Source organism: Ceratotherium simum, chromosome 35 (genome assembly GCF_057802395.1).
Source record: "Ceratotherium simum simum isolate JZ-2026a chromosome 35, ASM5780239v1, whole genome shotgun sequence".
Classification (NCBI taxonomy): domain Eukaryota; kingdom Metazoa; phylum Chordata; class Mammalia; order Perissodactyla; family Rhinocerotidae; genus Ceratotherium; species Ceratotherium simum.
Window position 1 is genome coordinate 18,112,638 of NC_141934.1, and position 12,589 is coordinate 18,125,226.

Consider the following 12,589-nt stretch of genomic DNA (forward strand, 5'->3'; position numbering starts at 1 on the left):
TTTACCACTATTATTTCACATTGTTTTAAAAAAATTACATAAAAGAAGAAAATGAGAGGTAGACAAATTTATCATTAGAGATGACAATCCAAGATAATTCAGTAACTCAGGATCAAATGTAAATTAATATGTCAAAATCAAGAACTCTCTTATATATAACCATTAGTTTTAAAAATGTAATCAAAGAAAATATCCCATTTATAATAGCAATTAAAGGCAAAATACCCTATAATAACTTTCTCAACTTGGAGTTCTACCATCTACATTACACCAAAATAAGTTATAGAGGGCTCAAAGAGTTAAACATAATTAAACTATAAAAGTATTCAGAATAGAGAAGGCCTTTCTAAACATAAAAAAACAAACCAGAAGTCAAAAAGGAAAATACGACTGTATATAAAAGTGTTTAAGTTTTTCCCACATGGGGGGAAAAATAAAGTCAAGGCAAATGATAAAGTGGAAGAAATGTCTGGAACAGAGAGGAGTGGCTAATTTCTTGGGGGGGCCGGGGGGGAATCAGGCCAGCACTGTGGCCTAGTGGTTGTTTGGCACACTGCACTTTGGCAGCCTGGGTTCAGTTCCCAGGCGCAGACCCACACCACTTGCCTGTCAGTGGCCATGCTGTGGGGGTGGCTCACATACAAAACGAGGAAGACTGGCCGCTGATGCTAGCTTAGAGCGAAACTTACTCAGCAAAAAAAAATCCTTCAAATTGATAGTTAAGAATGACAACCCAATATTAAAATGAGAGAAAAGAAAAAACAGTTCACAGAAAAAGAAATACCAATGGCTTTTAAACATGTGTAAGATGTTCAAGTTCACTGGCAATGAGAGAAATTACAAAATAAAACTACTTTGCAATACCACTTGTCAGCTATCTACTCAGCCAGCCAAGATCAAGCGTGGTAATGTACTCTGTGGGACCCTCCATGCTGATGAGACCTGGAGAGAGAGGTACTCACATACAGCTAACGTAAGCACAGAGCTCTCCTTGGGGAGTGATTTGGCAATATCCAACAAAATAAAAAATATACTTCACTTTTGACCTAGCAATTCCACTTTTACGAATTTATCTCAGATTTGTGTAATACATGTGTACAAATACACACACCCACACAAGGCCATTAACCCACAGCAATACTTTTTAGTAGCAAAAGATGGGGTTTCTGTTTCAGACAACTTGTTGACCCTCCCATTGAAAATCACTTAATATTGCTGGATAAAATATAACTAACAACCTGTTTGGTGGTCTAGAGGTTAAGACTTGGTGCTCTCACCGCTGTGGCCCAGGTTCATTTCCTGGTCAGGGAACCACACTACTGTCTGTTGGGTGTCATACTGTGGTGACTGTACGTTGCTATGATGTTGAAAACTATGCCACCGGTATTTCAAATACCAGCAAGGTCGCCCATGGTGGAGAGGTTTCAATGGAGCTTCCAGACTAAGACAGAGGAAGAAGTACCTGGGCACCCACTTTTGAAAAAATTGGCCATGAAAACCCTGTGAATAGCAATGGAGCACTGACGGATATTACACAGGAAGGTGAGAGGACGGCATAAAAAGACCAGGCAGGGTTCTGCTCTGCTGTCCACAGGTGCGCTAGGAGTCAGACTCGACTCGATGGCGCTAACAGTAAACATTCTGTTAAATGGACTTCTGAGCTCACACAGTAAGCGACTTCCCCAGGCCCCAGGCTGAAAACCACCCTGGAGAGCTTGAGATGCAATTTCGGTTGCCTATATGTATCTGTGGTGGGCGTGAGGCTGTTGGCAGGTGCCAATCTCAGGAACCAATGGGTTTGGATCTTACTGCAACTCAGGGGCGAGATGATAAGACTTTGGCCCACCCAAAGGTGGGGGCATGGGGGTGCTGGGACTCTTGCTTTATAAAAAAGCCATATAAAACTTCTACAAGTGAAAACATAGTCCCTGAAATTAAATTCATTAGACTAGAAGAGTTTGTGAATTAGATGATAAATCTGAAAAATGACCTAGAATGGAGCACAAAGAGATACACAGATGAAAAATGTGAAAGAGAAGTTAAGAGACATGACAGATAGAAGGGGACAATTCAGCATACGTCCAAAAGAAGGTCCAAAAAGAGAAAACAGAATGTATGACAAAGAAGCAACATTCAAATAGTTAATGACTGATATTTTTCCAGAATTAATGAATGACATACATACTCATACTCAATGAGCACTAATCAGAATAAATATATACATATCTAAGAGTATCATAATAACGTGGGAAAATGCAAAAAACAAAAGAGGCCTTAAAAGCAACCTAAGGAAAAAAGACATTACCTATTAAGGAACAATAATTAAACTGACAGGAAAAATTAGAAACATTTAAGTTGTCACGAATTTGAATGACTCGATGTGGATGGCACAATTAACTGGCTCCATCAACTGAGTGCTAGTTAAAGCAATTATGGTACATCCATACAGTGGAAGCCTGTGCAGTCGTTAGAGAATGAGGCAGATCCATACATACGATAGGCATCTGTAGCCCTGTGAGGAGCACCAGGCCCAGCAGGGTGACAGGTGGGGGTCTGGGGGTGGAGATACAGGCGCCCACGCTGTGTGGGTGCAGACGCCTCTGGAGAACACTGACGGTTACGCAGTCACAGCTGAGGAGGCTGACCAGGCTGCTCCGGAAGAGAAGTTCCCAGAGGCCAACTTCTCCCTATATATGTCTTTGTGCTTCTGAATTCAATTCCAAATAAGCAAGTTACCTGTATAAGTAATACCGAAAATTTTAAAGATAAAATTCTGGAAGGACATACCTGAATTGGCAACAGCAGTACCTTGGAGAAGAGTGGTAATGGAAGAATGAGGGGAATAAGGCGGCTTTTGCTTTTTACTCTAGACGCTGCCATGTTGTTTAAGAAACAAGAACTGGTTCATGGCTGGGAGGGGCAAGCAGAGGCCTTCAGGCTCTGTGTCTTAAGCAGGGTGGTGGGTGCACAGGCGATCTGTTATTCTTCAAATTGTACACTATCTCATATGCACTCCCATACGTATGCTTTGTTTTATCATTTCTAAAATAATATAAGCATCTATTACTTAGGCAATGTCACATAAAACAGGATTTTAAAAACATGTCATCTCAGAACACAGAGGAGAGATCCATTATTCCTCCTGACGAGAACAGGGAACCAAGCAGATGCCGCAGACTAAGAAAAAGCTCTATCCCTCCAGCATGCACTCAATCCCCACTTTCCAGCAAGGGGTCGGGGAGGGAGACGTGGAGGGGCATGAAACACAGGTCTCCCTCTGTCAGCATTTAGAGACACCTATCTGTAGGCATTTGTGGGCAGGAGAGCTAAGGATGTTTGGGCAGAGAAGAAAGAAGAGGTCTCAATGCTGTGAAAGGAACCTGCCTCTGGGCTACAGCTGCACCGCTTACTGAGGGCAACTTGGAAAGGATGGGGGGAGAAATTTCTAGCCCAAGTAGTTTCCAGTGCATATTTGGTTAATAATGGTCTATTCTGCTGTGGTGATTTTCATAAAGAGCTCCTCTGTTGAATATTTATCCTCCATAATTTACAGTTTGGCTGTTAAGGAGACAAAGGCAAACACAAATTTGGTCCAGAAGTTCAAAGTTTGCCATCTGTTTTCCTATTGTATTTAGATACCAGCATGGATGGCTCCAAACAAAATAAACAAATACACCAAAAGATACAATGCTCGTAAATTTCACGTCACTAAGGAAAACAAAGTGGGCCAAAGCAGCCTTGACCTTCTCCCCACAGGAGAAAAAGAAAAGCACTTATATGACATCTCCTTTGAGAGGCGTCACTCTGGTGTCTTGTCGACAGACATAAGAGCAGACACCACAGCGTGCAAAGTCCACGCGAGCCATTCAGACTCACGTTAAGAAACCGGTGTCTGCCGGGAACAGCGGACAGTGTGGGCACCAACGGAACCGCGGAGGACCTTGGCAGAGCCACCATCTTCTGTACTCAAATCAAATACTCAGCGCTGGGAACAGGTAGCACAGCAAATGGGCACAAAAATATGCCAAGACAACTGATTCCAGGACAAAAAGAAGCCAATGGTAGACACTGTGAATCCCTATCTAGCGAGTATTTCATCAACTTTGCCTGCTGAAAAGAAAAATAATTGGTCCGAAAGCTGTAATTGTATTATGTTTAATATTCATGGTTGGCTTTGGAGGGCTGCTCCAACACTCCCTCTCTCCAGTCCCTCTCTAATGAAAATCACACCACAGGAGTCAGCTCTAGCCCGCCAATTAAAACAAAAGACACCAGAACCTTCCAAAGACTCCAACAGAGGAGCATCCATCTGATGGGCAGGAAAACGTGCTGGAACTGAGATGGAGGCACGCTCTGGTTGGTCCTGGGCTAAGAGCTTTGAATAACTTATTATACACTTGCAGATGGAGCGAACACCACATTTACACCCCACTCACTCTCTCTCTAACAGCAGGCAGCAGTACCAGGAGCACATCACAACTTTGTATTTGTATTTGTCAGGGCAAGAAGTAAGCTCCGAGACTCCTTAATTGGGGGTCACAACTCAGGGCTCGCTTCCCATTGGTCTGGATTAAACAGTCCCATATAATATAGCAAACTGTACTTGATGGCAAAAATGAAGCCTACTCAGACTCTGGCTTGGCAGTTTCATTAAGAAGGACCTGACCTTCAGCTATATTTCTATCCACAAAATAAAGGGAACAAGCAAGAAGGCATTAAAATGTAGGCTTTTTTTTTTTAATGACCAAATTAATCAAGTAAACTAGTATTTTTTTTTTTAAATCAATACATGATTCTGTTTTGTCTCATCGAACCTGGGCTATTAAAGAGGATTTTAAATATAACTTTATGGGCCAAAATCAATAGCTTTATCTATACAGCACTGATGATGGCCTTTGGTGAATGATTCATTTTAAACAGCAACTAGAAAAATATATTTTCAAGGTAGGACTGCCCAGTTTAATCCAAGTAGGCTCTGCTCAGAGCTCTCCATATTTTAAAGCTCTCTCTGAAGTTGAGAGTTCTCTGTATGTTGCCCAAAAAGAGTAATAAGCCCTTCGGACTGATCACTTAACCTTTCTGGATCTGTTTCCTCAGCTGAGCCAGCATTAGATGGTCTTGAGGGGCTCTACTAGACTGAATATTCTGCGATCCATAACAAGCCAGCCCATGATACCACCTGTAGACAATAATGATGATGTATATAACACCAAATAATAAGGCACATGATCCCAAATTGGAAACACAGAAACATTCAGCATTAATATCCTTTTAAATTTTAATCAGATGAGTATACCTAGAATAACCTCTCTATTTTATGGTCCAATTGATTTTCAACAATGGTGCCAAGAAAATTCAATAGGGAAAGAATAGTCTTTCAACAGATGATGCTAAGACAATTAGATATCCACACGCAAAAGAACGAGGCTGGACTCCCACCTCACACCATATACAAAAATTAACTCCAAATGCATCATAGACCTCAAGGTAAGAGCCAAAACTATAAAAATTCTTGGAAGAAAACATAAGAGTAAATCTTTGTGACCTTGGACTAGAAAATGGCTTCTTCAATATAATACCAACAACACAAGTAACAAAGAAAAAATAGATAAATTGCACTGTATCAAAATTAAAACCTTTTCTGCTTCAAAGGACACCATTAAGAGAGAGCAAATACAACACACAGAATGGGAGAAAATATTTATATATCTTGTTTGATAAAGGATTGGTATTTGGAATACATAAAGAACTCTTACAACTCAAATAAAAAGACAATCCAGTTAAAAAATGGGTGAAGGATCTGAATAAACATTTATCCAAAGAGGCCAAAAAGCACATGAAAGGATGTTCAACATCATTAGCCATCAGGGGAATGAAAATCAAAACTACAATTAGATACCACTTCATACCCACTAGGACAGCTGTAATCAGAGACAACAGCTAGTGCTGGTGAGGATGTGGAGAATTTAGAACCCTCATACACTGCTGGTGGGAATGTAAGATGGTACAGCCACTTTGGAAAAGAGTCTGGCAGTTCCTCAAATAGTTGAACATAGAGTTACCACATAAGCCAGCAATTCCACTCCTAAGTATATATCCAAGAGAGCTGAAAATATACATCTATACAAAAAATCATACTTGAATGATAGCAGCAGCATTATTCCTAACAGTCAAAAAGTAGAAACAACCCAAGTGTTCATTAACTGATAAATGAATCAATAAATGTAGTATATTCATACAATGGAATATTATTTGGCCATGAAAAAGAATGAGACGTTATTCTAAGTGGAAGAAGCCAGTCACTAAAGGTCACATGTTAAATGATTCCATTTATACGAACTGTCCAAAAAGATCCACAGGGACAGGAAGTAGATTAGTGACTGCCTAGAGCTGCAGGGGTTGGGCGCAATGGAGAATGACTGCTAATGGGTACAGGTTTCTTATTTAGGGTGATGAAAATGTTCTAAAATTGACTTGGTGATGCTTGTACAACTTTGTGAACTTTACACTGAATTGTACAAATTAAACTGGTGAATTGTAGACATGTGAATTTTATCTCAATAAAGCTGCTAACATTTTTAAAAATAAACTTGAAATGACAGGGAGAAAAAAGCAGTGGGATCTGCTGGTGTGGTGAACGTGCAGTGGCAACCCACGAGCCACTGGACACAAGCCCTGACCACCCACTGTCATGCTGATGCCTCCCAGCAGAGCACTGATAAGCTTCTCCCTTCTAGATCCCTGACTTCACGGGAAAGGAATGAGCAGATCACAGATGAGAGGACTGAGAACAACAGAACGGGAAGGGACCTCATCTAATTCAGCCCTCTACTGCCTACTATCGTGTTTATTTAAATCATTTAAAAGAAAGTGGGAGTTCTGATTCCGACCAAGATGGAGACAGTCCACTACTGCCTCTGTCTTCTGCTGCCAACAACCAAAACCTCTGGGCAAAACACAAACAGCGAATACCTGAGGACTGGGGAGCGTCCACTCAAGATGGTGGCCTGTGGGGGGAGAGGCCATGGGGAAAGGGTTCCCATTTCCCCCCTTTCTCTCACAGCCTTGCCCTGAGTGTGAGCTCCAGCAGCAGAGCTCTGTGGTGGTGCAGGGGCTAAACCTCTAGTAGAAACTCCGTCTTCCTGAAGGACCAAGGAAAGGGGCCCCTGCAGTCCAAAGAATGAGTGTGTGGGGGGTCTCTGTGGGTTTTTCCCCCTCTTTTCTCTGTAGCTTTGCCCCAAAGGTAGTCCCTAAGTCACCGAGCCGCATGGTGGTAGCAATGCAGGCAGGTAACACTCTGAGAGAAAGCCATCTTCTGGTCAGAGGCCCAGGGAAAGGAGCCTCTGAAGGCTGGATAATGCAGGGATGAGAGGAGGAAACTGGAGAAGGGGAGCCATAATCCTGCGTACAACCCCACACAAATCCCAGACAGATCCCAGCAGTACAGCAAAGGCTCTGAGAACTCAACCGAGAGTTATTAAACCACGGCCACCTCACACTGCCCCGTGAGCAGCCCAGGGGCAGGCCAGAGCCCGAGAAAAAGGAAAGGCTCTGGAAGGTGAACTGACCCTGGAATCACCACCCACAGAAGGCAAGACAGCACGGCAGTCTAAACCTGACGAGGTGACTGCCGGCTTAAAAGATCTCAACATTCTCCAGAGGGCTGTGTACAGGATCCAAAGTGCACACAATAAAACATTCAAAATGTGCAAGATACAACCCCAAATTACTTGACATTACCACCCGCCCCCAAAATAGCCAGGAAAATACGACCCATTCTCAAGGGAAAAAACAACAAGCAGATGTCAACCCTAAAATAACCCAGATTTTGGGAATTATCAGTGACTTTGAAGCAGTGATTGTAACTATATTTCAAGAGGCAAAGGCAAAATGATAAAAAAGAATGACATTCCGAGCAGAGAAACAGAAACTATGAAAAAGAATTGAATGGAAATTTTGAACCAAAAAATACAAAATCTGAAATAAAAAATTCACTGGATGGGCTCAATAGAAATTATGCAATCTGAAGAACAGAAACAAAATTTAGGAAAGAAAATGATCAGGGCTTCAGTGACCTGTGGGACAATATCAAAAGGTCTGACACTGACATCACCGGAGCTGCAGAAGAGGAGGAGACAGGGATTAGTGCAGAAAAAATATTTGAAGAAATAAAGGCTAAAAACTTCCTAAATTTGGTGGAAAAGATAAATTTACAGATTCTAAATGCTCAGTGAACCCCAAACAGAGGTTAAACTAAAGAACAACCAAAGTGGTCTATTTCCTGCAGACTTTCTCTTGCTAACCCATTCAAGCTTCTCCTAAATGTTCTAATTCCTAAGCTATTCATTTTTGCCTTCACTGAACAAATACGTACTTTCATTTAATTGAAAACACCACTGATGGTAAGAAGAATCATTACTTTACCTAACATTTAAAAATGCTGCCAATTAATTTTAAGATGCTGTTGTAAAGGACACATCCTGATTTCACAGATGTGAAAATGTAAAAAAAAGAACAAAAGAAACTTGCATCTTAGAATAAATACAGAGCATAGTGTTAAGCACTCACTGAGCACTAGGCAGGTACTGTGGCGAGTAGAACAGACGCCAGCACCCAGTCCTAACACCTAACGTACACCACGCCTCTTCTAACATCACTCACTGCTTGCTCTTCTTGGTTTAACAGGAAAGACAAAATATGCATTTAGAAAAACTCACTGACCTATAGTATTAAAACTCTTGCACAGAGCCTCCCCCTCCTCCACCCCCCGCTCTCTCCCCACTGTACAGCCCTTCCCTCTCAGCAAGGGAAAGCATAAATCAACAATAACTCAGTTTCCACCCTAATCATTCTCTTAATCTTCATCAGACTCTATTATCCTCATTTTTTCTGGAAACGGTGATAGGCTAGGTGAGTAATTTTTTCATTTTTAATTTCAGCCTATTCTAACCCCCCCCAAAAAAAAAACTCCTTGCGAAATTCCACCCTTGTTTGCAAACTAACTCAAGCTGATTTCCTTACTTCAATGAAAAATTGCTTTATTTTTGTCTTAACCTTGGACAGTTTTATGTATCTTTAGAGTCCATTTAATTCTCAAGTTATTTATAAAGTACTAAGAGAATGCAGTGGAAATCCAGGCTTTTAAATAAAAAAAGGAGGTTCCAGAGTTTTCTTAATTGCATCAGCCATTAAGTGACAGCCAGGGACATAGTTCCCTTCATAATATTTGACCCCTTACTCCCATTTTTGAAATAAAACATAAGCTGTACAAGCCCGGGTGTACATCTCTAACAAGATCCTACTCATAGCTATTAAGCCTTTGGGGGAAAAAAAGACTCCCCTCTGCTACATTTAAAAGTCTAGATTCCTTATTCTTCCCTTTTTCCAGATGTACAATTTAACCCCTGTGTTTCAAATTCATATTGCTAACACTGCTATTCTGACTCATAAGGGACAATCTTATATACGATGGCGAGCCCCTGATGTACTGGCAGTGGTCAGACAGCTGGCACAAAGATCTAGGACTGTCTGAATTAAATGCCACTTTGGACAGCCCTAGCCCCCCCTTCAAGTCATAGTCTGTTCTTTTCATCCATTGAGACAGAGGGTTTTATAAAACATACTAGTTTACTAATAAAATGCACTTCACATGGTCAAATCCAGCCTTCAAAATGACCAGAGAGCCCTTTTACACTGAGAATTTAGCTCCTCTTCTGGCAATGGGGATGTGATTATGCAGCCCGGCTCCAGAGGAGAGAGTCAGCTTTACTAGGTATACAGGTCTCCTAACTGACAGTACAATGCACAGCTGACAGTGGTCATGACAATCTGGCTTTAACCGTTCTTCTGGAGCTAACTGAGCTAAGTTATGCAGAAAACAGAGGTCTCTTCTCTGGAACACCACAGTTTCCTGTGAGCCGAGCTGTAGCTGAACACGTAAAAGCTATGCTGTAAACAAACTCCGAAGCATCACCTACAATCCCAAACTCTTCCATTTGGATGCCCCAAAAAGCCCTCTGCATTTGCTCTCCTGGAAAGCGAGTGGCTGCTAGGTCCCTGTGGGGAGATCCTGTCTGATAAGCTTGGAGCCTTTGTACAGCTCAGTCTGGAAACTAAAACGTGAAAGTAAAACTACAAACTGATTTGTTTCATTTGCTGTGCCACATGTGGGGTCACTTATCAGGCCTAGTTCTTTTAAGAGAAAAACTGCCTGGACATACACCGGGGAGTTCAATTCTCAAACACTGGAAATACCAGCCATTTTAGAAGACCTTGAGAAAAAATGATGGAGTGTTTTCCTTCAATAAAGCATACTTACTAAGGGAAGGGGGTAGTAAAGGGGTGAAGGTCAGGAGTTGAAAATATTATTTGACAAAAGCATTATTTTTGCAAGCTGCTGCACTGGTGCCGCAGAGATCTGGGATTTGGCACGAAGGAGCAGCCGCCTCACGATCTGATCCCCCCAGTGAGCAGCCCACCACCTGCAGCCTGGGGCCGGGCCCAAGGGAGGGGGTGCCGGCAGACCCTGGCCTCCAGCCACGCTACCTCTCTTCAGGGCACTGGATCAGACATGGCAGATAACCAGCCAGAAAGAAAAGGAAAAGAAAAGACAAGAGGGAGAGGGGGCAGGGAGGGAAAAAACCTAAAATTTGGACTCAGAGGGTCTTTTCAAACACTCTAATCCTTTCTCGCTGATGGTTCCTGGAGCGTCCATGGCTGGCACCGGACCCTGTACCGGGAAAATCCGCCTCCCTAAGCCAATGCGTTAAAGAGAAGGCTGCTAATCAGCTAAATAGAAACTGGAATCTGTTCACATGAAGTCTCTTTTTTTCCCCATCACCAGAGGGACACCACAGTGTTCTGAAATACACTCTTGACATCATTTGGCAGGCAACCCTATTTTGTTGAACATGATTCATCCCTTAGGTTATTGTTTTTAATATTAGAAAGTGAGCTTTTAAATGCCAAACAAATTTTGCAGCAGGGGGACAAAAGATATTCCAAGTGGTCTCCCTGGACCTTCCACCAACTGAGTCCACCAAATGGCTTAAAAAACAACCTTGCCATGGTGTTTCAGAAACGAGGTAGAGACATGGCTCTATCCAACTATTACCTAATACCAGACTTTGTTCTCCAAGTTCACAGAGACGGTACTGATGGGATCAGGGCTGAACTCAGGTGGGCAAGGCTGTGGAGTGAGAACCGAGGGGGGCGAGTCGCAGGGGAAATGAGCGAGCACAGCAGAGGCTGAGGGGCAAGGCCTCAGTGGAAGCTGCTGTGGCCCCAAAATGCTGCTTTTTACTCAGACATACCTCCTGTCCATGTTGCCACTGACCATGAGATTGGGAGGGCTGTCTCTGAGGTTGACGCAAGTGAAGTCACCAAGCGCGTTACCCAGCTTCGAAAGGCAGCGTTCTGCTTCCAGGCTATACACCAGGATCTGGGGGGCGGAGAAAAACATGTGGGTGCGCAGTTACATGCAGCAGACCTAATCAAACACTTTTCACTTCAGCATCATCCAGGGCGTGGTCACTACCACTCAGCTCCTGTTCAAGATGTTCTGCTGCTTAATATCCTGACCTTTTCCAGGTAACGTCAGTAAAGGGATATGGCTATTAGAATGACAAACGGAAATGCAAAAGAACATAAAGGAAAATCCAAAGAGTTCCTCAGGTCAAGGTGCAAACAAACTCACAATGCACAAAGGAAAATGCCAAATGGGGAAATTAGGTATCCCAATTTCCTAACAGAAAAGAGGCACAGAAACTACCAGAGGGTCACTGACTGCTTCTGCTCTGGAATTAATGGGGACGCTCACGAGAGATCAGGAACTAGCAGAGGAGCCGACAGCGGTTCTCTTTCTTTTTCCCCCTCTGTATTTATACCACAGAAGGTAAAAGAAAGAACACTAAGTACCCAGGAAGAGGACGCTTGCATAGTTAGCCACTAGACGATTCCTTCAGACTAAACTATAAACCAAAACACCAAGCCTTATTCCCAAACCGTTCCCTCCTCAGTCCTCTCCGCTAGCTAGCCGTAGAAAGCTCTGTCCTATAAGCTACAGAGGCAAACAAGGTGTCCCTGATCTCCAGACAGTGTACTCACTATATTTGAACACGTCCGTACCTTCTCTCCAGCCAAAAGAAAAACAAGGATGATTCATAAGAGATCTTTCTAAAGATTATTTAAGTCTTCTACTAAAAAAAATCTTAGTAATTAAATTTGACTTAATTCAATTAAAATTAAATGCTTGCTATGGCTCAGTAACTGTTGTAGGTACTGAGGACACAGTCCTTGCCCCAAAATTCACAGTTCAAAAGCCTCCTCATTAACACACACACACTTCTGAGCATGCATTCTATTCTGTTAATCATGTGGTTAAAATTAATCACGGAACTCAAAAGTTTTAATATCAGTATTTTGCAGAGGAACTCTCTTAGCACATGCATGAAAATGATGTGCTTTCTTTTTCTTGTTAACCTATACGTTTATCAATTATCAGCATACAGATTCTTATTTTAGTACTGAGAAGTTAATAAATTGTCTCCACCTTGAAAACCATCAATCTCATTGTCAACACACATTTCTA

At 42.2% G+C, this 12,589-nt stretch overlaps 1 protein-coding gene across 2 annotated transcripts in view; it reads right to left on the bottom strand.

Moving 5' to 3' along the window:
- The window catches only part of FBXW8 (F-box and WD repeat domain containing 8), a 117,114-nt gene that overhangs the window by 9,838 nt on the left and 94,687 nt on the right, over nt 1-12,589 (bottom strand). For both annotated transcript variants that reach the window (XM_087424144.1, XM_087424145.1), the window contains exon 8: nt 11,313-11,440. In XM_087424144.1, the coding sequence (XP_087280270.1) occupies nt 11,313-11,440 (128 nt within the window). The remainder of the gene's footprint in view (nt 1-11,312; nt 11,441-12,589) is intronic.